Source organism: Benincasa hispida, chromosome 1 (assembly GCF_027475165.1).
Source record: "Benincasa hispida cultivar pf3 chromosome 1, pf3_genome.v1.1, whole genome shotgun sequence".
Classification (NCBI taxonomy): Eukaryota; Viridiplantae; Streptophyta; class Magnoliopsida; order Cucurbitales; family Cucurbitaceae; genus Benincasa; species Benincasa hispida.
The window spans coordinates 5,365,197-5,388,251 of record NC_143478.1 but is presented as its reverse complement, the minus strand read 5'-3'; the positions used below and the strand labels follow the sequence as shown (position 1 = coordinate 5,388,251).

At 34.6% G+C, this 23,055-nt stretch overlaps 3 protein-coding genes and 1 non-coding gene across 5 annotated transcripts; all 4 read right to left on the bottom strand.

Annotated features, from left to right (window-relative positions):
* Positions 1–1,129: 1,129 nt before the first annotated feature.
* Positions 1,130–5,988, bottom strand: LOC120086621 (RNA 3'-terminal phosphate cyclase/enolpyruvate transferase, alpha/beta). The gene is made up of 8 exons (XM_039043359.2): positions 5,168–5,988; positions 4,140–4,387; positions 3,727–3,880; positions 2,667–2,881; positions 2,471–2,588; positions 2,059–2,269; positions 1,747–1,808; positions 1,130–1,636 (listed from the first exon to the last, which is right to left on the bottom strand). The coding sequence occupies exons 1-8, from the start codon at positions 5,519–5,521 to the stop codon at positions 1,418–1,420; spliced, it is 1,581 nt and encodes a 526-aa protein (XP_038899287.1). The 5' UTR covers positions 5,522–5,988; the 3' UTR covers positions 1,130–1,417.
* Positions 5,989–8,356: 2,368 nt separating this feature from the next.
* LOC120070445 (U6 spliceosomal RNA) lies at positions 8,357–8,459 on the bottom strand. Its single transcript, XR_005479941.2, has one exon. It is a non-coding gene; the product is annotated as a U6 spliceosomal RNA (small nuclear RNA).
* A 2,487-nt stretch (positions 8,460–10,946) lies between these two features.
* On the bottom strand, positions 10,947–14,748 carry LOC120080888 (Transketolase). The gene is made up of 7 exons (XM_039035558.2): positions 13,963–14,748; positions 13,595–13,685; positions 13,387–13,492; positions 13,025–13,307; positions 12,701–12,849; positions 12,462–12,615; positions 10,947–12,202 (listed from the first exon to the last, which is right to left on the bottom strand). Exons 1-7 carry the CDS (start codon positions 14,446–14,448, stop codon positions 11,243–11,245), a joined length of 2,229 nt encoding a protein of 742 aa, XP_038891486.1. The 5' UTR covers positions 14,449–14,748; the 3' UTR covers positions 10,947–11,242.
* A 2,609-nt stretch (positions 14,749–17,357) lies between these two features.
* On the bottom strand, positions 17,358–22,147 carry RAD51C (RAS associated with diabetes protein 51C). Of its 2 annotated transcripts, none has more exons than XM_039023305.2 (9): positions 21,862–22,147; positions 20,695–20,793; positions 19,832–19,954; positions 19,612–19,645; positions 19,444–19,514; positions 19,116–19,342; positions 18,696–18,827; positions 17,747–17,813; positions 17,358–17,653 (listed from the first exon to the last, which is right to left on the bottom strand). In XM_039023305.2, exons 1-9 carry the CDS (start codon positions 21,971–21,973, stop codon positions 17,478–17,480), a joined length of 1,041 nt encoding a protein of 346 aa, XP_038879233.1. In that variant the 5' UTR covers positions 21,974–22,147; the 3' UTR covers positions 17,358–17,477. The 2 variants fall into 2 exon arrangements, with proteins under 2 accessions (XP_038879233.1, XP_038879235.1); XM_039023307.2 differs by having other exon boundaries at positions 19,116–19,336; positions 21,862–22,145.
* Between the last annotated feature and the right edge of the window lie 908 nt (positions 22,148–23,055).

Here is a 23,055-nt window from a genome sequence, read left to right as displayed (position 1 = left end):
AAATTTATACTATTACGGTGATATCTACTACATTTATTCATAATCTAATACATCATCAAATGATATATTAATTTATAAATTCTATTTTTGTGACAAGCAAGCAATGAATGGAAGTAGTATGACATTTTCTCCTACCACTATAGTACTAAAATTTTTCCTCTGAGCTATTTCTCGTTATTTTTCATGTTCCTTCCATTCCATACTTGTCATAATAATAAGAGACTATTGCAAATATAGCAATCAAACTCAAAATATTAGCAAATATAACACAATACAAAAAAATTTATAGATACAGCAAAAGTTAGATCCAACTTTCGTAATCTATTAACGTCTTAACGATGGAATTATCATTAATAGATTTTACTATATTTGCAATCTTTAAAAGTTTTGCTATACAGTTAATTATTATCCCTTAAAAATATTACTTATTGCAATTATGAGTGAAAGAATTAGATACTGCTCTCCTATAGTACTAAAATTTTATCGACCCTTTTTTGAGCTTTGTATCTTTGTCTCTCTCTCTTGTTTTTTTTTTTTTTTTAATCTCTCTGACATGGGAGAGGAGATATTTTAATAATGTAAGAAAATATGTGGCACATATTTTCCTGGTAATAATCGATGTACAGAAAGATACAACATGTTGATTAGCTGGATTTAGTTTTCTTCAACGTGGGGAAATTTAAAATCTCTCTCTCTTTAACTATAGAGAGAGAGCTCAGAAATGAGTTAATGCCATGGAAGATAGGAGACAAACTCATGTGAAAGAAAGAGATCCAATTTCAAAGGCCAAGTTGAGATGCAAAAGCAAGCTTCAAATGAAGGCAAAAAAACAGCATCTTCATTCTTTACAACTATTCATATTTTTGTATCTCACACTTTAAAATTTCATCATGAGATTTAGTAAGTGAATAACAGCAACTCTAAGAAAAGCACAACCCCAAAAGTTCAGCATTACTTCATCCCAAAGCCTTTTTTATATTACATTACAACTCATAACTAATGATCACAGATACAGTCTCCATCCTCACAAATCGTCGAACTCGAAACTTCCTGTCGTCTAAAACTCTTATTTTCTCAGCTTCCAAATAACCCGAGCTACGTTTATCGAAGATTTATTGGATACAAAATGTTTAAAAGATGTCAAGACAAAGAACTCTTATTCATAATTTTACTGTTTTTTTCAATACCTAGGGAGCAAACACATGCATACAATGATAAAGATAGAAAATGTTGAAGGGTGATTAGAAACAAAAGTGGAGAATAATAAGTACAAAGTGAATTAAGCGTCTGAAAGTTCCAAAATCAGCCTTTCCACTAATAAAAGCTCTCAGGTTATACCAAGTAGTACAAAATAACCTCCTTACTGCTTTGGCAGTAATGAAACAGCTGTTACCTTACTTTTCTCTCTGGGTTGTTTTCAGCTCTTGACGAATTGCTGAAGCACTTCGAAGTAGTCGGGGAACGTTTTTCGGGTGCACCCAGGATCCTTAATGGTAACTGGAACATCTTTGCAGGCAGCAAGGGAGAATGCCATGGCCATTCTGTGATCGTCGTATGTGTCTATGGCCGTCACGTTTAGTTTCTCTGGTGGAGTGATTATACAATAATCTGGACCTTCTTCAACCGTCGCTCCAAGCTGAAATACAACACAAAACACTATGAGAAAAAAAGAAAATCATCCACAAGAGAGCAGACGAAAGACGAGGCAGAATGAATGCGAAGAAATTGAAGGGAACTGAAACTAACCTTTCGGAGCTCTGTGCAAATGGCAATCATACGTTCGGTCTCCTTTACTCTCCAACTTGCAACTGAAATACATACACATAAAGAAACTCAATGCAAAGGTGTTTGGTATTGCAGTTGAAAGTCATTCCATCACTCCCCAAAACATAATAATGTAGTTGAAAGTCAAATTTATTTTCTCATACTTGACTAGAATTAAACTTATCACCAGTTTGTTAGTTCACGGATCACAAAGATTCAAGTGATCAAATATGGATTGGGTTCAAATCAATTACGATAGCTTAAACTCCAAAAATGCAAAAAAAAAAAACGTACCATCTCTAATGGCAGTTGGACCATCAGCATATAATGCAACTACGGCGAGTGTCATAGCAACATCAGGCATTTTGTTCATGTTGACATCAATGGCTTTCAGATGTTTGCTCCTCGGAGAGTCCCGTGGGGGTCCAGTGACGGTGACACTGTTCTCTGTCCAGGTTACTTTGGCTCCCATCTTCTCAAGAACTTCAGCAAACTTTACATCCCCCTGATGAACGGAAAATAATGAAAATTTTATGTTAGCAGAGGGGGAAAAAAAAAATTTCCAGAAACTTATAGTATATTTGCTAAATCCAATGATCATATAATCATCTACAATCCATATAAAATTATCCTATCAAATCTTGAAGGTAGAGATATCTACGGAAGGAAAAGTTCAGAAACACAAAATACAGAAATGCATAGTTACCTGTAAACTACTGGTGCCACAACCTTCAACAGTAACTGTCCCACCAGTGACGGCCGCACCAGCAAGGAAGTAACTTGCACTTGAAGCATCACCTTCGACATAAGCATGTCCAGGAGACCTGATTTTTCCCCATGCTGATTAGTACTATTGTAGCAGGATTTTGGAAGCTAGTACACCTATATGTTAAGAAACTTACTTGTATTTTTGGCCCCCACGCACCAAGAATTGATCCCAGCTATCATTGTGTTCCACTGAGACCCCAAAACGTTCCATCAGTTTCAAAGTCATCTCAACATAAGGAACAGAAATTAGTTTATCAATTATCTTGACTTCAACATCTCCTAAAGCCAGAGGAGCTGCCATCAGCAAGGCAGTTAAGTATTGACTGCTAATTGAACCAGAGAGTTTTACCTGAAAAACGAGATGTATAAAGTTGAATTTAAAAATCACATTCACTTGATCACGACAGATATCAGTAACCACCAACTCAAGGTCAAGTTAACATGTGGCAAATCATGAAGATGCACAATGGTAAGTAGGCGATCTGTTTGAAATCTGTTCGAGTAGGATACAAATACTAGCAGAGGTCATTGCTCACAATTCAGAACCACCACCACCCACCAGTCAAAACAAAAATTAGAATTCAGGGAGGTAGACACGTGCCAGCTAAAAGGAAGAAAATAAAATTAACAAAAACGCAGCCTGCCTACTCATCACAGTCATTTCGGCACAGGGTAACTTCTTAACAACTGCATGTAAATTGCCTACTGAGGCATAAAAATTGAATTGATCAAATATGGGTTCTAGTTAGTAACAAATAATGCTTGAGCACCCAAAAAAAGTGACCAGTTTTGATCCAAAGACATCTTTTTATTGATGGTTTCTGCAGCACTAAGATGCAAACATTAGCTCCCGAAAAGGAATTTGACTACACCAATAAGCCAAAAAAAACTGTGGTTCTCGTTTCAAAGAGTTGTTGTCTCATTCAAAGATGACTTCAGTTCCCGTGGTAATTTTTTTGAAAAGAGGGATTAATGCCCACAAGGATTCCAAACCTTAAAAAGGTTGGACGGCCAATTGAAAGGCAAAGTTCATAGTTATTATGGGCACTTAGTTATTCCAACTCTAGCTCACATTTTAATGACACGCATGAAGGTCTCTTGTTATAAATCAAACCAAAATCCAGCATTTTATTACATGAGCCACCAAAATGTAATATAGAAGTAGTTATATATTATAATAATAATAATACTCACCTTCCCCCCTGGAAGGCCTCCTTTTCCAACTACGCGGACTGGAGGGCAGTTAGTGCCTAGGAAACAATCAACATCTGCACCAAGCTGCTTGAGACCATCAACCAAATCTCCAATCGGTCTCTCTCTCATTCTGGGTACTCCATCAAGAACATATCTGTAACATTTCTAAGTCATTAGTATGTAATTATGCAATGGAACAAGAATGAACATTATACAAGTTATGCATACTATATAAATTGGTGTCAAGCTAAATATTCACTCCAAACAATCATTCCTTTACATTCAGAAGGAAAGATATGTGTTCAATTCGTGTTGGGTTCAAGCACAATGAATTTTGTCTGCTTGAGAGCAAAGAAAGCAATTAACGCAAATTTTCCAGATGGCAGTGTTCACAAGGATAACAAAAATGTCACCTTAAGTTTCCACCAGCAGCAGTAACTGCAGCTGCCAAGGGACGCATCGCTGTTCCAGCATTTCCAAGGAAAAGTTGAACTTCTTCATCTCTTGATTCTTTGGCCACTGGGAAGAGACCACCAGAGCCTCCAACAATGGCTCGTTTGTTTGCACCATCCTCTTCAACGTTCAGCCCAAGTGTTTTCAATGCACCAAGCATATAGTGGATATCATCACTACTCAACAAATTGTCAACCACCGTTGTCCCCTGAATAATTAATAAGAGGTGACAACTATGCGTTACTGAATGCTAAATCACAAGGGGAAAAGAAGAAAAATAAAGTCACCTAATAAACTACTGTAAAACTTCATCTAGAGAAGGAAAGATCCATCTGATTCCAAAAGAAACCATGCCAAAATGGTGATTCAACCTAGTATATATTCATTAAGACTGTCTTAGTAGTTAATTTAAACCTTAGTTATATCACATATGTGTGCACAAACTCGCACCATGAAGGAAAGATGTGTAGAAACAGAAAGCTATCTTTCTTGGGTTATTCAGAAATGATCGGTTTGATTTGATAAGAGATAGCTAATGTCCACATCCCTATTAAAAACCCTAAATATCTCGCAGAAAATGGAATCATTCAACCAAACCGCTCAGCTAAAATACTGCGGTAACAACAATTGTTGGTTTTATCCTCCACGAATTGCATTTGGTTGATGGAACAACCATTTCTTGACCAACTTGCAGGTTGAAGTCATCACTAAAATTTGAACTACACAAAGTAATCGACAGCTAACATTATTGGGAGCTTTATTTCTGCCATGGCCGAAAGCAAATTATATAACACAGTGTTCCCCCATGGATCATCTCTAGTAAATTTGCTTCTTTATTATAACCCACGAAAACTAACAAACAGAACAAATATTACCCATGTTGACGACTAGCATATTAAACAAACCCGATCGATCAATAAGCATCATAGAAAATCCAAGATGCAAATTTCAATGCAACCTCAGAAAACCCCCCCACGATCTTGCATACCTCGGAGAGAGCAGCGAGAAGTAGAATCCGATTAGAAAGGGATTTAGAGCCAGGCAAATGGATGGTCCCGGAGATCTCCTTAATGGGTTGCAACACAATCTCCGGCGCCGTCGATGGCTTCTCCGTCGTGACGGCGGAAGCTGAAACCTTAAGAGGACCGACTGCGGTTACTCTACCACCTGCAGAATTTCCCCTCGTTTCATCGCCATATTTCAAACCCCGAAAATTCGAAGCTCCCACAAATGGTGAGCTCACCGAAAACAAATTTACGGAGTTGGGTTTCTGAGATTTGGGAATTTCATGAAGAAATTGAGGGGTTCGGACGCCACTGCAGATTTTGCTCACTTGGGCCATTTCCCTGTCTCTCTCTGCCTCTCTTAATCTCTCTCCAGCATATAAATCTCTGAAACCGGTCCAAGTTAAGCAATGGCAGGCGGGTAGGTTTGAAAAGGGTTGGTGGAAATGGAATGGAAATGGGTTTAGCTTTCACTTGGATTATCGACTCCACCAACCAACATTAGCCCACCACCAATTACTAAAAAATATTGGCAAATTTTCAAAGAACAGAGGAGGCGGCTGAGTGTATATATATAGTATAAACGAACGAGTTGGTTGAGTCAATCTTTGTTTTATTGTGGAGTTTTGGGGTTGGAAGGTGAGCCAACTCGGTGGTTGTTGGCAAATTTCTTTATTGTTTAACAATGGGGTTTGGTAGGGCGAGTGCTGCTTATTGTTTAAACGGTTCTCTATCTCACCAACTCCATGGGAGGGACCCTCGACAACCATGAGAGAAACACTGACCTTTGGCTTTTGGGTTAATTTCACTAATTTAGGGGTTTTTTTTTTCTTATTGGAATTGATTTCGACAGTTTTAGTAAATCAAATTTTGTTTTTCCCCCTCTTTTCAAAGAGGTGATTTAAGGTGAAGTTATAGTTTGAACTCTTTTAAGTAGAGATGAGTATGATAGTTTGAAAAATCAAATCGACGGACCTCGTCAATTGATCAAAAAAGAGAGGGATTGGTCCATATCGGTTTGGAAAAATTCCAAATCAATAAATTTTAAAAAGATTTTTAAAGAATAAAACCAATCGACCGACTTTTACTCCTCAACGATTGAGGCCGGTTTGAACATTTACTAAACCAAGCACAATTGGTTCGGTGGTATTTGGTCAGAAAATGGACTCCGACCGACCGATGCTCAACCCTATCTTTAGGTTTGGTTTTTTCCGTCCAACATATAGATGATGTAAAATTGGGAGAGAAACAAAATTTGTTCGCCAACTCTCTCAATATCCCCTTTCTCTCAATTTCTTCTCTCTTGCTCTCACTCTCTCTTCCTGGTCTCCTCTCTCTCACTTACTCCATCTAACATTCCGATAGCTAGCGACAATACCTCTACAACATTCCAATGGTCTGCGACAAATGGAGAATGAGCTGTGCAAATGGAGGAAGGAAAATTGAGAAGAAGAAGAGGACGAACAAAAAGGAAAGTTAAGCGTAGTTTTGTAACTTTGATGGATGATGATGCAAGTAAAAAGACAAAATTCTTAAATTTGAAAAAGTAGGACAAAAACCATTTTTGAGTTTGAGATTTGATCTTTTAATCAATTATCTATTTCGTAATTCAATAATATGAAGGTCGTGTAGAAATTTAAGTACATGATATTTACCCAATATATTAAAGTAATTTTGCCTAAAATGTTGGAAGTTCGACCACATTTTTATTTTGTTAAGACATTAACGTTTTTTTTTTTTTGGTAATTTCATTTAATACCTTAATAGTGGCCTGGTGCGAGATTCTAAACTCTAAGCTACTAGTAAGAACATTACATTTAAACGATCAATGAGTATAGTCAGTTAATTTTGGTCCGTGTATTTTAAACTTTATATATATGAATCATTTTGATTCATATATTTTTAAAATTTGTTCATTTTAATATTTTTGTCCAATAGTCATTTTTAAAAAGTTCGAGCACTAAAATAAATCAAAATTAAAATGACATGAACCAAAATTGACCAAAGTTAAAGGTCAAAAAATCAAAATGAGCCAAAACCAAAAATACAAACTAGATTAGTTTAAATAACTCTCATAGACTCTAAAGTTGTGTTGAAACGTATAACAATTGAAACTACTAGATGTTAATTTAAGCCTAATTTAGTAATCATTTGATTATTTTTAGTTTTATAAAATTAAACTATTTTTTTTTCTCAAATTCTTATCATGATTTTCATCTTTCTTAATTAAGAGTTGAATTCTTAGATAAATTTTAAAAAACAAAACTATTTTTAAAATTTTTAAAATTTTGCTTATTTTTTAAAATACCAGTAGAAACCATACAATATAATACAAGAATTAGATGTAGAATCAATGTCTATAAGATTAATTTTCAAAAACCAAAAATCCAAAATTAAATAATTACCTATCATGACCTTAATTTAAGAGGATTGGCAGTTTTCCTTTTTATCTTAGAATTATCACTTTGTCATAAATAACAATAAAAGAGTATTATTACTTTAACAAATGTTCATAATTCACATGTTTTACATGTTTACTTGGTTAAAGACAGTCGCTTAATGTTGTTTAGTCAAAGAAGAATTTAATTGTTCCTTTTTAAGGATAAGCAAGCACTTTTTTTTTTTTTTTTTTTTTTTTTTTTTAGAAGACATTATTGATATCAATTGACAATTTGTACGAGAGTAGACACTGAAATTAGCTAGTAAAATTTTTATACACTTTACAATCTATAATGATTTAATTCATATCCTAAAAGAATATTATGAAAATCTAATGAAAAGTCCTATATAAATAGATAAATAAATTGATTGAAGATTAAATTTGTCTACGAATTATAAATAGATCGTTATGTAATAAGATTTGATGATGATGAGATACGATAAAGATTAAATTGTTATGAATTTCGAAGTAAGAAGATTTAATTATGGCTTAAAATAATAAATGATTGGAATATTATCTATTTAATAGGATATTACGGATTGCAAGGGTAAATAGAGAAATTTGGTTGCTTGAAAATAAATAAATGTATTAGATGGCCAAGTTAGGAAGCCCAGTCCCCATGATCGTTTTACTTTTCTATCCTTTTGGGTTGTACCTCGCCGAAACTACTGAAGCTAGGGAATAAGGGTATAACCGTAAATACATTATCGGATTACAGGGGTAAAATGGGAAAAAAAATTTGGACCATTTCTCGATTTGTGCGTGTCATCCTTGCGCAGGGGCCATGCTAATCTTCTCTGTATCGTTCCAATTTTATCGGATGTCCCCGAAGGGACGACTGTTATGTTAGAGCCTTAGCTAAATAAAGCGTGAAATAGAATCAAAACTTATCGATGTGGGACAAAAGACTGTAACTACAGCTGATCGCGAATCCGACAGGTATTGTGATGAGACGCATTCAGTCGACATATCGTAAAACGAGGATCATGGAAAAGTGTGCAGATAGTGTACCTCCCATCTAAATTCTTTTGTTTTTAATTAATTATTTCTTAATAATACAAACCTTTTTAAATATATACATATATTAAGCAAGCATTAATTTTTTAAAAAAACTAAAAGCAATAATTATTTGTTCAAAATTACACATTTCTATTTTAAATTCCTAGGAGGAGGAAAGATGGAATTGAATTTTCCTATGATGATCTTTTTCAAGTATGTTTTGGCTAATTATATATGTTCTCCTCTTGGAATGGCTAATTACACATGTTCGTTCTTATATTTAATTTTGTTTTTCCAAATCGTTTTAGTTTATTTTAAATGTTAAAAAAAAAAAAAAAAAAACAAAACAAAACAAAAAAGGCACATGAACAATTTTTTTCCCCTTTTTCTCCTCTTCTAATGTTTCTCGGTTCTCACCGATTACATCAAATTTTGTTTAGGTTATAATCATGTGAAAGCTCTGGTGGGCATGACGCATTGAGTTTTGTGTTTAGTTGACTCTTTTCAAAGTATTTTTTATTGATGATCCACCGGTATAAAATTGTGAATTCTAACTTTCTATTGCCACCTTTTTATTATGTATCATATTAGGTATTGTCATATCTATCGTAGCACTAACATGATGGTCATCTCTATCGCAATCTTATTTTTCTATTGTGTTTTCCTCATTTTTCTCAAAGTTTTGTGTTTTTTTGTGAGAAAAATAAAATCACGATAGAGATAAATCGTGTTAGGGCTACATATATAGTCATCCCCTAACAATGTTGTCCCTATTGCATTAGAGCTAACCATATATATGTGGTCATCCCTAACATGATACTTAATAAAAAAGCGATAGTAGGGTCTGACGTAAGTAGAAGCTTAGAATTCATAGATTTGTGAGAGGAGGATCATCAATCATGAACATGCTTCAAAAAGGGTCACCTGTACAAAAACTTCTCATTCATTCATTATTTTATATGCATGAACTTCATAAGTCAAATTAATATTTAAATATTTCATGAAGCCAAATTTTTAGGTTATTAACTCTTCATTTAGATTCAAGAAAGTTTAAGAAATGATCTTAAATCATGTGATTTGAATTTTGAAAAATAATTTTAGATTAATTATTTTGTTTAGGACAAAAAAGATTTGAAATTAATATATTTAAAATTTTGTGTTTTGATGATGAACGAAAAAGAAAAGAAAGTTAAGATTTTACTAATATAAGCTTTTAACTATGATGTATTGATTAAAAATTAGAATATGAGAAGATTAAATTGGTAATTTACTTCTAAATCCTATGAAATTCGGCCATTCTAGTCAAGAATTTTTTTTAAGTAAAAACATGAATTGAAACGACTCAAGGTTTTAAAATCATTCTCTTTCTCGTACTAGCGAACAATGAAATTCATTTGAATCCGTTATGATTTGAAATCTTTCAAAATCTTGAGGTTTCAAACAAGACATAAATGAAAATGTTCACTTCGAACAATAAATTCACACATCAACCAAAGTGAACTTAGCTCAACATTAGTTGTTATGATCTTCTTCCCTAGAGGTCAAGTTCACTCATTTTCTCCGTGGTTCTAAAAATATATACAACATACCATCCTCATAAAAGGTATACAAAATACCATAAGTTGAACAATACTTTCTTTCAATAAAAATATATAATAACTATTTTTAAGCAATAGTGATAATAGTAACAAAGAATATGCTGAGAACATGCTATATGAATACAATTCACAATAACTTCAAACATAAAACTTCACTTAGATCTATCTGCTAAAATTGACAACATTGCATATAGCCACAAGTACTTCGATACCCAAATGAGAGAGCTATCAGAACCACATGTTTACAACAACCAACGCCTTTTGAAGGAACTTTTGGGACAAAAAAGAAAAGATAGGCTGAGTCAAGCTGCCTCAAATAACAACAAATTCTTCCAGTTGCTTTCTTCTTCCACATGGCAATCCCCACCTGCCTCTTGAAATTTGAAAGGACCTATATCTAATTATCCAATTCAATCCTTTACACAACTCACATAAACCACTTGTTTTCTTGTGTGGCCACAAAATCACCTCCCTCGACCAAACCTTTTCATTTCTATCTCTCTATAAGAATAACATATGATTCATATCTTCCCATATGAAGAGAATAAGTGGAGTAAAGGAAGCAGACTTTCTCAGCAGATTTATATTCATATTTATGAAAGAAAAATCAGTACAAATGATAACATTACTGAAAAAAATAAGAGGAAGATGGAGCCATGACACATTTTGAACTACTATATTGCTTAGAGAAGGGATATGAGAATAATTTGATTGGAGATTAGAGAATAAATAAAGGATGAAGTACCTCATATGATTGAGCATAGAAGATACAGAAAAGAGAGGTCCAAGAGCTGTTGTAGACTTCATTTTTACTCAAAAATACTAATGCCTCTCTCTGTTTCTCATTTGTGACCTCATTTACTGTAAACAGAATCATCAGTAACAGAGAATGTGATTCAGCTTCTTCTTTTTTTTGTTTTTTTTTTAACAAGGATTCACGCTTTGCTTCGTTTATTACAATAAAGAAATTCGTGTCATGGACTGCCGATTTCCATATATGGAAGATATTGATATAAATGATCCTAGCTAAGTTCTCGAGCTGCTGCTACGACAGCCTCTACTGTGATACCGAACTCCTTGTATATTTTTCCTGCTGGTGCACTTGCGCCAAATCGATCAATACCAATTGCCTTCCCTTTGCTTCCAACAATCTTCCCCCACCCGAATGTTGAACCGGCCTCAATGCTAACTCTAGCTGATACAGCTTCTGGCAAGACACTTTCCTTGTAGGCATCTGACTGTTCATCAAAAAGCTCCCAAGAGACGAAGGAAACAACCCTAACAGCTTTTCCTTCCTTTCTGAGTTCCTCTCCTGCTTGGAAAGCAATCTCCAATTCAGAACCAGTTCCTATCAAGATAACATCTGGCTTGTTGCCTGAAGAATTGTCGGAAACAATGTATCCACCCTTCTCGACTCCTTCAATTGAAGTTCCGGGGAGTTGAGGCAACTTTTGCCGCGAAAGAGCCATAATTGAAGGCCTCTTCCTGTTTAGAACGGCAACTTTGTAAGCACCAGCAGTCTCATTACCATCAGCAGGCCTAAACATCAATATGTTTGGCATTGCCCTAAAGCTTGCCAGGTGCTCTATTGGCTGATGGGTTGGACCATCTTCTCCAAGCCCGATCGAATCGTGAGTCATGACATAAATAACACCAGCTTCACTTAAGGCAGAAATCCTCATAGCAGCTCTCATGTAGTCAGTGAAAACAAAGAATGTGGCACAGTATGGGATAAACCCAGGGCTGTGAAGGGCAATCCCATTGCATATGGCACCCATTCCATGTTCCCTAACACCGAACCTAACATTGCGTTCTTCTGGAGTGTTCTTTTGGAAGTCGCCATACATTTTCAGAAGGGTCATGTTGGATGATGCCAAGTCAGCACTGCCACCAAGGAAACCAGGAAGAACTTTTGCTAGGGCATTAAGGCATTGCTGAGACAGATTTCTAGTTGCATCACCTGGACTCTCAGGTGTATATTTCTGCAAAATTGCATTCAGGAAGGCCTTTAAGATCATTCATAGTCAATGTATACACTTTAAGAGTTCATAAATGGAGTGAAACTGAATTAAAAGCCTTTGTCTAGCACAACTTGAAGAGATTGTAAGTGGAGTGAAATCGTGAATTTTAGTTTATATATTACTCATCCAGATGTATCCATATTGTTCATTTTCAGTTAGATGAAATTAAAAGTAATCAAATATGTGAATGCCCAACTCAATTGGATTCAAGACCACTCACCGGAAGTGCATCTTCCCAGCCTGCAGGTAGTTCACCAGTGATGATAGACTTCAACTCAGCTGCTTCCTCTGGGTACTTCTTCTCATATTCAGCAAATTTAGCATTCCATTCTGCTTCAAAATCTGCACCCTGAGGAATGTGACGACTCCAGTGCCTGAAAAATGATTGATAATGTTGATCAATAACACTTACCATGTAGAGTAATTAGAAATGAGAAGAAAAGAGCTAATCATCCTTACTTCTGAACGTCCTCTGGCACATGGAAAGGTTCATATGGCCATCCGAGGTTGCTCCTAGTCGCCTCAACTTCTTTTGCACCAAGGGCACTACCATGCACACTGTATGAATTGGCTTTGTTTGGAGAGCCAAAACCAATGGTTGTTGTCACCTGAGAAGATGGTAAAACTCAATCAAAGACACTGAGGTTAAAATAAAGAAGAATCCTAAAAAGTGACATGAATAGAAATTAGAATACATGCTAGCTTTCCAACAACTAAAGACAGATATTGCTATCTAAGTGCAGAAAATATATTTTAATTTCAAAGACATGTGATATCCCAAACCTTGATCATTGTAGGCTTGTCCTTAACAGCTTTAGCTTCCTGAATTGCAGCACGGATATCATCATAGCCAGTGTTTCCATTCTTCACCCAGATGACGTGCCATCCAAGACCCTCGAAACGAGTGTCGACACTCTCAGTGAATGCAATCTCTGTATCTCCATCAATTGAAATGTGGTTGTCGTCATACAGAGCAATAAGCTTTCCTAGTCCCCAGTGACCAGCCAAAGAACAAGCCTCATTGGCAATTCCCTCCATTTGACAGCCATCTCCCAGTATAACATATCTGTAGAACATATATGTACCTCTGAGCAAAAATATACTAGGTGCTACTCTACTAATCTGCAAAATGGCAATTCTCTTACGTGTAGTGGTCAACGATCTCACTGTCTGGTTTGTTAAACCGAGCAGCCAAGTGTTTCTCAGCAAGGGCCAGACCAACAGCATTTGCAATTCCCTGTCCAAGAGGACCTGCAAGCCATTGGGAAAATAGAATCAAATTATATAGTAAGCCAATCTTATCAAATTTTCTCTTAAAGTGGGATCACCTGAGTTTCAAGTGAAGAATCTTACCAGTTGTGACCTCAACACCAGGAGTCTCAAAGTTCTCTGGATGTCCAGGGGTTCGGCTTCCCCATTGACGGAAGCTCTTCAAGTCTTCCTCCTAAAATCCAATTCATCAGATATTCATTTAGTAAAGCCAGAAATTATGCTAAATTCCAGAGGGATAAGCCGCTGTCCACTCCCACAAAACCATTCTAAATGATCATCAAATTCTCAAAAGTAAAAAGGGTAATTCAAGAGACCCGAAATATCAAGAGAAACCACAAAACCACACACAGTAACATAAAGTTTCGGTGAATTCAATCAGGATATGCTTAAGAAAATGCAGATCAAAATCAAATAAAGCTGCAGAATTGAAAAATGCTCAGGGAACCTACCCTGACACTGTCGTAGCCAGCAAGATGAAGCAGAGCATACTGCAACATACAACCATGTCCAGCGGACAAAATGAAACGGTCCCGATTGAACCAGTAAGGGTTTTTGGGGTTATACTTCATGACCTCATCGTAAAGAATATGACCCATCGGCGCACACCCCATGGGCAAACCAGGGTGACCGGAATTAGCTTTCTCAACAGCATCAATGGCCAAGAATCGGATCGTGTTGATGGACTTCTCAACGAGGGCAGTTTCGGCGGTGGTGCCCAAAGTCTCGGCGACGGCGGCTCTAACGATCTGACGGCGGAAGTGGGTGGCCCTGGGGCGGTGGGCGGAGCCGGCGAGGCGCGGTGGTTTGGTGGATTTGAGGCCGGAGAAAGTTGGAATAGAGAGGGGAACTCGGTCGGAGGAGGAATTGGAGCCATGGCGAGAGATTTCGCGGGATAAGAGGGCTTGAGAAAGGGTGAGAGAAGAAGTGGAAGCCATGGCTGTGGGATTGGTGAAGGACTGAAGAAATGGACTGTGAGAATTATCAGTTTATATTTCGTGTGGAAATGGAGGTTCGAGCTTATGGACTACACAAAAATGGAGGTAAGAGACGAGAGGTGACCATCGGATTAGAACGATCGAAAATCTCAGCCGTTGACTGTGGGTAGGATATCCGCTGCCTTTCAAATCTCCCTCCACTATTTAGCGGGGGATTTTTTTTTAAAGAAAATTAAATGAAAAAAGAAAACCACTTTGGTTGGATTGGATGATATTAAAATAATGGTTTATAGTTATATTGTTTGTCGCTTAATTTTGTAACTGTCACTTAACTCTCTTTGTTACAAGGTCTTTTTAGTCTATGCTTTAAGATTAATTAATGTCATTAGTTTTTATTCACAACTCAACATAACATGTGTGGTCATTTGGGACCTCGACAAAAAGGAAGTTTTTACGATTAAAAGCACTTATTTTTTTAACTTGAATCTTGCCAATTTAAATATAACTAGCTCATCTAATGAGAGTACTTCAAGCATATGTGGTAATCTTTGTGGAAGACCAAAGCTTCCCCAAAGGTTAAGATATGTTGTTGGCAAATTATTCAAGACATTTTTCGTATCAAATTTAATCTTGCCAAGAAGGAAGTCCATAATGATCTTTTGTGTGTGTTTTTTTTTTTTTTTTTTTTTTTTTTTTTTGCAGGGAGCATGCCAAAATCACTCTCATATTATGTGGAAGCGCCCAATCTCTAGGGAGATATGGTTTAGGTTCATTTCTACTAATGTTGATGTTCTTTGGAATGACATATCTCGTTTGAGTTATCAAGACTGTTAGAATTGAATTTTTATTGTTTTGCTCATTTGGATCTAGATAAAGTATGATCATTGTGTGGCAGATTTGGGAAACTAGGAACAGATTGGTGTTTATGAGGCAATAGGTCAATGCCAAATCTATAAATGACTCAGTTACCAAGCATATCCTTGGAGTTCATCATGTTAGTGAGGATCTTGATGGTAAAGGTAAGAGGGTAACCCTTCTTGGCCATTTCTTGTCATTGATCAGATGGCACCCTCCAGCAAATTCTTTTTGGAAGTTGAACACAGATGTTGCTTGGTACCCAATTTCAAACTCAGGTGGCTTGAATTGGGTGCTTCGAGACCACTTGAGGCAGGTTCATCTAGTTGGCTGTAAGTTTGTCCCTCGTTGCAAGGAGGTGAAGCTTCTTGAAGCAATGGCTATATGCTCTAGTCTGGGGTTGTCATTTTCTCCCATGTTTGTCGTAGTCAAAATGCTCTTGCTCACAATGTTGGCATAAAATTTTGGAATCTTCTATCCTACACTCCCCTTATCCACCATGGTTTACTATGCTTTTGTCTAGCGATGACATTTTGTAATTAGTTGGCCTTTTGTTCTTTTGATCTGTCTTAAAAGAAAAAAAAAATGTTGTACTAAAAAATATATATATATAACTTAAAAAAAGGTAACATAACACATGAGAATAGAAGATTCCAGCATGAGTATGATTCGATTGACGTAAAAATTTATATTATCGACTTTCAAATTAAAAGTTCGATTCTCCCATCCTACCTATTGTAAAAGTAACATAACATATAAGAGTGGAAGATTCGTACATGGAATTTTTTTCCAATTCAACAATATAAAAGTAAAAATTGGACCAAGTTTACTTTTTCACGTGTGTGTATATATATATATATATAATAGAAAATGGTTTTTTTTATATATAAAAAGCTTTATTTTCTTATAAGATTGAAAATTAAAGTAGGAAAGGACAAATATTGAAAATAAGGACTTTCATTTAATAAATTTGTGAAAAATATTGATTGATACATAAGCGGAGACGAATTAAGACAATTTGATTGGACAAATAAAGACAAAGATAATCATTATAATACTCTTAACGATTGAACTATCTTTGGAATTAGTCCCATATATTACTAATTAAATTAGGTTCAAGTTAGCCCATGTATAAGCTTCTATTTTATCTTATTACTCTTATAAAAGAATGTATAAGTTATTATGATACTGTGATATTAAGTTTCATATATTTTAAACTAAACTATTAATTAATCAATTTGACTAATCTTGACTGATTTTATTTGTTTATTATTATTATTATTATTATTATTATTATTATTATTATTTCATTTGATCAATCAATCTCTTGATCGTCATCATCAATCTCATCTATCTGCAAGTCAAGTCCAGATGAAAGCAGATTTATAACTAATTTTCGCATGTTTGCTTCTAACCCACTTCAATTTTTCATAGGAAAAAAAAACCATTTCATGCCTAAAAAAACATCCTGTGCCATTAAAAAAACTATGCCACCCCATAGTTAAACTCACTTTGACACATCATTTATATACTATTTTTGTTTTTAATTTTTAAAAATTGTATTCCCCCCATTCCAATTCATTTATAGTGGTTTTCATTTTTTTTTTAAATGAATATGAATTATGAGTTAAATTCCCAAAACAATACATTTTAAAAATCTAATTTCAAAATTTAGCTTGAATTTTTTAAAACATTTATAAATGTAGCTAACAAAAAAAAAGCAACATTTATCAATAATCAAGTTTTAATTTTTAGACTTAATTTGAAGTACTATTCTTAGACTTAATTTTCAAACCAAAACCTGAAAGGCTATCAAATTGTTATGAAAGCCTAAACTACATAGTATCAAAATGATCAAAGTGACAATATTTGGGCCAAAAACACATGCCCAATATTTCAAGCTTTAATTTTTCCTAAAAAGAGAAGGTATTAATATATCTAAAGAAGTGATAATGATCCCTTTTAATCATTTATGATTCGTAAAAACTATAAAGAGTGTGGGAAACCATGAAAAAGAATCCAGCCGACAACAAGAAAATAAATAGGAGCAGCTATTTAACAGAAAAGGGCAATTTTCAATTTCCCATATCCGAGTAATTCTACTATGCATATTTAAATAAGATGAAGCGTGAGAACAAGAGGAATTCATGTGAGCTTTAAAGGCATTTCAAATCTTACATCATTTTGGTTCTCTTATTACTTGATGTAGAATTTCTGATGCCTCTAAAAGTCACAGAATAAGGTGCTGATGCAGATCGAAGAGAGGGCGACTTCTCAAGATATGCGTATCTTTCATCGCTGTTCCAATATAAAATGATCCGATTCGTGCAAGAGTGTGACCAGCTATCACCTAATTAGTTCAAAGGAATCATAACGCTTAAAAGGATAATGTCAACAATGATTTTTAACAGAGGAAGGTAAGGGGTGACTTAAAAGGACATACCCAAAGCAAGAGTTAATTGAAATGAACCTTCAGCGAACTTAGTTGTCACCTGATTAAATAGAACGACCTGCCACGGGGTTGGAGAAAAAAGGACAAAGGAGCAGCAAAGGCAGGGGGAAAACATTAGATTAGAAGTAAGATGCAACAATTAAAGTTACTAGTAGCATGAATTAAACAAGAAAGTACAAAAGATTCACATTCAGAATATTGACATGATATTGAAGGAGCATAGGGAAGAACATTATCTACTTAAATATATTTTCTTCAAAATTCAAATAGATGAATTTTTCATCCATTTAAATGATTTACATATATCATGCTGAACCTTATGTTAAAAAAATGTAAAAAGCAAATATTTCTAAACGTTTCAAATGTAATGTGATGTTCAGAAATTCAAAGTTTATTAATCAAATACAGTGATTTCTGTTATTTCCCCGAGCCAAATTGTATATATAAAACTTCACTTTCCCTTTGGAAGAGAAACAACAGAGTTAAGAGTTTTGTGGGGATATGGGATGGAAAGGGATCCCGGTGATGTTTGGACCTTGATGAAGTTTCATATTTCCCTTTGGACTTTGATTTCGAAGACATTTTGTAATGATTCTTTAAGCAAATTTTTTACTTTCTCAAGAGAAGGGGATTTTGTGAGCTTGGCTTTTTGTATGTCCTTATATTCTTTCATTTTTCTCTCAATGAAAGTCATTGCTTTTATATATATATATAACTTATTCAATATCCTAGCTTAAAGTTAAATACACATTCAAGGCCAGTGGATTTTCTTTGCTTATCAACCAAATGGAGGTCAGTGGAACTCATCAACTGCAAGGAAGATGACGCTTTTGACAATTAACTATAAAGCAGCTCCTATTCATATCAATTTAATACTAAGTTGATACCCCATCATATATACGAGTCAGTTTGAAACATTATAATAATGATTGATTCTTACAGCCAAACTAAACTTCTTGGCCAGCTTCATCAACTTAAGGGCCATTTCACTGAGCAACCGTGTCCGGAGGGCCAAGTCATCAAAATTTTGGCGGAAATGGAATGTCACACTATCAACTATGACAACCTTAACCTGCAAAGAAATAATCAGTAATTTTCAAAATACTCAAACTGAAGGCCGACAAACAAGATGTAAAAAAAACAAAAAAAATCATTTAATTCAGAAAAAAAAATTGGTTATAAATATCCAAATCAAGAAAAGCAACAACGTACTCCAGACAAAAGAATAAAGCTTCCAAGTAACATGGCATCCTTTAGTAATGTAATACAAGATAAACTTGAAAGACGAGGGAACTATACATATCCGTATTATTTGACTAGACACTGACAAAAATTTTAAGAGAACGAAAGATCTACTTACATCTTTGTGCTCAGTAATGAACTTGTCCAGATAATTTATTAAAGCAATTTGCTCTGTATAGCTGCAGACACGAAAATAATATATGTTTTTCAAGATATCTTTTGGTTCCATTTGAATTTGATGCGGTATTGCATTCTTCTTTAGTAAGATACTGTAGTCTGACATATCTTCTATACATGCTTCAGCAATCTGCAAAGCACGCTCCACCATAAAGCTCCCTTCTGTATCTAGAAATCAAGGAAAGCCACGTCTCTGACTAGATTGCAATTATAGATTGCTAGCAAAAATGTCTAAAAGAACCGGGAGCAAAATCTGGAAGGGAACTTACCTATATAAACTGCTTTTCCACCTACGCCACCAAATGCGCCTGGAATTTGGACATTTACAGCAAGTTGAATCCTGTTACTCAATGCAAGCAAAGATCGAGACATTTTATTTCTTACCAATAAAGAAACATTTTCATACTGGGAAAGAAACATATAACAAAAATCCATACCCAAGCTGTGTTTTACCTATGCCCGGTACTCCACCTGGCATAAAGAAAGAGATTTTTTTTAAATGCTCATATTGCTAGAAGAATAGTAACAGAACATGAGTTGACATTATATTATAAATAAAAAATAATGTGCATTATTCTTTAAGTAAAGGGGACAAAACAATGTACTCAATATACATAAAAATACAGCTGACCAGAAGAAAGGATAATGCTCACAAACCGATTTCCGTAACTTCACTGCTATTAACTCCTCCACCAAGAAGGTTATCTAAATCTGCACAAGATGTGGTAATACGTGAAATGAACTGCTCTTTGTGGAGCATGTCCCAAGCTGTCTCCGCACCTGTACAAGATAAGAAATCAAATTAGATATTTGAAATTACATGTATTGATCAGAACTAACTTGACGATAATATAATTACAATTAGAAAATAATTAAATATGGAAGTAATGTAAAGACATACAAAAAAGATATACATCAATGAGTTGACCGATAGTACATCTATATTAACTTTTAAAGCAGCTAATCCATTGTAAATGAGCACATCAAGGTATATCATAAGATATTTACACTTTCGATAAACAATTTTCCATATAAATTCAGGGGATAATAGATAGAAACTCATAACATTGGTTCAATAAGGAAAAAAATTCCTTTGCAGAAGAAACCAGATGCGCACAAATATATCATTACCAATTTATGGAAGTAAGCCACTATAGGATAAGTTAGAAATTAAAAGAAATATATTATTTATATAAAACACAGTTGAAGTTTCATTTAAATGGAACATACCTATGAGAAATTGTCACTTAAAAAAAATTAAAAAAAAATTAAAAAAACAAAAAAGAAAAAGAAAAAACAAATGAAAGAAAAGAGCCAGTTTTGTCTATTCCTCGAGTTATCTACGTTTATTTGGAGTAAAATAAATACTCATCTTAGAAGAAGAAATTTCAGATCAAATAAAGTGATGACATTTGAAACAAACCATATGCAGCATATGCTTGATTCCATAAGTCATACAGTTCACAGTTTTCTTCTTTCTTTCCTTTCAAAAAATAAACTAAGCAAAGAGGAAAATGTACCATTAACAATAGCACCACTCCCGTCTGACCTGTCCAGCCCACTACCATGTGACGCAAACTTGAGAACTTCAAAAGCTTCATTGTTCGAGATTTCCAGTTCTAAATCACAAAAGAAGGCTTGTTAGAAACCCTCAACATCCAAAGACAAGGATTCAAAGTAAAAACTAAAATAACAAGATCGATTAAATCGAGTAGGAAAGGTATAAGTAAATAGATAAAATCAATAGAAACACATAATATAAATTACAGCACGATAACGGGCAAACCCCCCCGAGACAAGGTCATTCTAAAGAAAATTTGTTACTGCAAATAAGCTAAAGTGCGTGAGTCTTGGGTTACTAATAATGAAGAAAAAGCCATGTTTCTGTCCAATCATAATTTAAGATCAAAGAAATGCTACATTATTTGTTTGATTTAACAAGGGAGGTCGAGAAGATTCAAAGTCCAAATAACTTCCTTTTGAGGCAGAAAAGATTGACTGCTTGACATTTCTTACTAAATACTAAAACACAATCAGAGAAGGTAGTTAAAGTTGAAGAAACATCCTCTTTAATTTAGAAGGACCAACAATAACAACTTTTGAAATACCTAGCCTTAAAAATATAGTAAAAGGAACGAAGAACTAACCAATGCTATATAGTTTTGGTCATCAAAACTGTTTGATTAATTCCAACAGGAACATACACGTATATAAAATTAATTTTCGTCCGAAACTCAACACAAATCTAATCCAGTCCACAAGTCTGAGAATCATGTAACAATAGTTGCAATTAACATCATTAAGACAGTCAAAGGATCTAATCTCAGAAGATTGTGTTTGATATTACAAGTATTCCTTTATTACCACAATTTGAAACTCTAATGGTTGTTTCCTATTTCAAGTCCTGTTCAGAATCGCCGAATGTTTCTTCTCCTAAAAAATTTGCTTAAGAGGTTAAACTTTCATGCAATGAAAATTCATCCGTGTCTTTTCTAATTTCAACTTCCTTGATAAAAAAAACCCATGCATCGGATTAGATCATACAAGTAGAAAAGACACACAAATATAGAAAAACGACACGTGTACAAAGATCGAGAACAAACGGCAAACCATAGAATTTGAAATTTTGAAGCGAAAATAGAAGTTGAAAAAGAAGATCGTTGGTGCGAGAAGGAGAGCGATGATACCTCGAGCAAGGTCGGAAGGAGAGACGGAAGCGAGAGAGGAGAGAGTAGTATAGCCTGATGAAATCAGTTTACCACGCAGCGTGGCGGAGATCGGTAACCTCCCGACCTCCATTTTTGGTTCCTCTCTGGATCTCGAAGTGACACTATCGACTATCGCCAGGAAGAAAGTGAAAGGAGTGGAGTTTCCTCGTGCGCACAGAGCTACTGCCGCCTAAATTGTTTACGTTAAAATTGAGGGAAATTTTCATAGGATAACCCAAAAATAAATAAATAAATAAAATTCTATGGACCAAGTCTTTCTAGAAACTTTTATATGGTCGACCTTTTTGTCATGAGAAATTACAGTTATACTTCCTTTTAAAATCAAATAAGCTGCACCTATTTCAGCTTTTTATTCTTCTTCCTTTGTCTTCGACGTCGTTCACTATTCATCCGTCATATCTACACATGTAACATTCCAAAATTTTCTTCATAATATAATTTCAGTATTTTGTAATATTTGAGATCATTTTTGAATTTTGGAAATTTAATTAGACTACTGAGATTCAATTATTGAGAAAGGAATGTTTCAATTTAATTGTTTAGTAGAGGGAAATTGTAGGAATTGGACTTTATGTCACAAATTTAATTTGAAATTAATGTCAATAATTAATTTCATTTCAGAAGAGGGTTATGTCACACAAATTTAATTTGAAATTAATGTCAAGAATTAATTTCACTTTGGAAGAAGGTTATGTCACACAAATTTAATTTGAAATTAATTTCATTTTGGAATGGGGTTATGTCACACAAATTTAATTTGAAATTAATGTCAATAATTAATTTTATTTTGGAAGAGGGTTAGTTAAATTTGTTGTGAATTAAAAATTCTAAGGGGGAAAGGGATTAAAAGTTGGAAACATGGTCTGATTGAAGGAAGATTTTGGAGATTGGAATCTTGAGGGTGGTTGTTGCTCATGTTTCATTAGGGAATTGAATTCAAAGATTGATTATTGAAAACTGCCGCTTGGATCGATATCTGAATCTAGTATGGAGGTAAGTAATCTTACTACTGGAACTATCTACGTGCCAAGCAATATAGTTATGATTTACTGAGGATTGTTGATGGTGATGTTTACGTATGCCTTTGCTGATATAAGGATTTAAAAGATTAGATGCACGTAGAGATATTTGAATGCTAGCATGATTTGAGTA

What these genes read in the sequence shown, in the direction of transcription:
- LOC120086621 (XM_039043359.2), bottom strand. Translation starts at nt 5,521, where the DNA reads ATGGCCCAAGTGAGCAAAATCTGCAGTGGCGTCCGAACCCCTCAATTT. An exon ending in CGTGGGGGCCAAAAATACAA is followed by an intron (nt 2,589 to 2,666) that starts GTAAGTTTCTTA and finishes GGGAAAAATCAG; the next exon opens with GTCTCCTGGACATGCTTATG. An exon ending in GTGGCACCAGTAGTTTACAG is followed by an intron (nt 2,270 to 2,470) that starts GTAACTATGCAT and finishes TCCGTTCATCAG; the next exon opens with GGGGATGTAAAGTTTGCTGA.
- LOC120080888 (XM_039035558.2), bottom strand. Translation starts at nt 14,448, where the DNA reads ATGGCTTCCACTTCTTCTCTCACCCTTTCTCAAGCCCTCTTATCCCGC. An exon ending in CTGGCTACGACAGTGTCAGG is followed by an intron (nt 13,686 to 13,962) that starts GTAGGTTCCCTG and finishes ATTGGATTTTAG; the next exon opens with GAGGAAGACTTGAAGAGCTT. An exon ending in GAGATCGTTGACCACTACAC is followed by an intron (nt 13,308 to 13,386) that starts GTAAGAGAATTG and finishes TATGTTCTACAG; the next exon opens with ATATGTTATACTGGGAGATG.
- RAD51C (XM_039023305.2), bottom strand. Translation starts at nt 21,973, where the DNA reads ATGGAGGTCGGGAGGTTACCGATCTCCGCCACGCTGCGTGGTAAACTG. An exon ending in ATAGGTAAAACACAGCTTGG is followed by an intron (nt 19,515 to 19,611) that starts GTATGGATTTTT and finishes ATTGAGTAACAG; the next exon opens with GATTCAACTTGCTGTAAATG. An exon ending in TCATTACTGAGCACAAAGAT is followed by an intron (nt 18,828 to 19,115) that starts GTAAGTAGATCT and finishes ATTTCTTTGCAG; the next exon opens with GTTAAGGTTGTCATAGTTGA.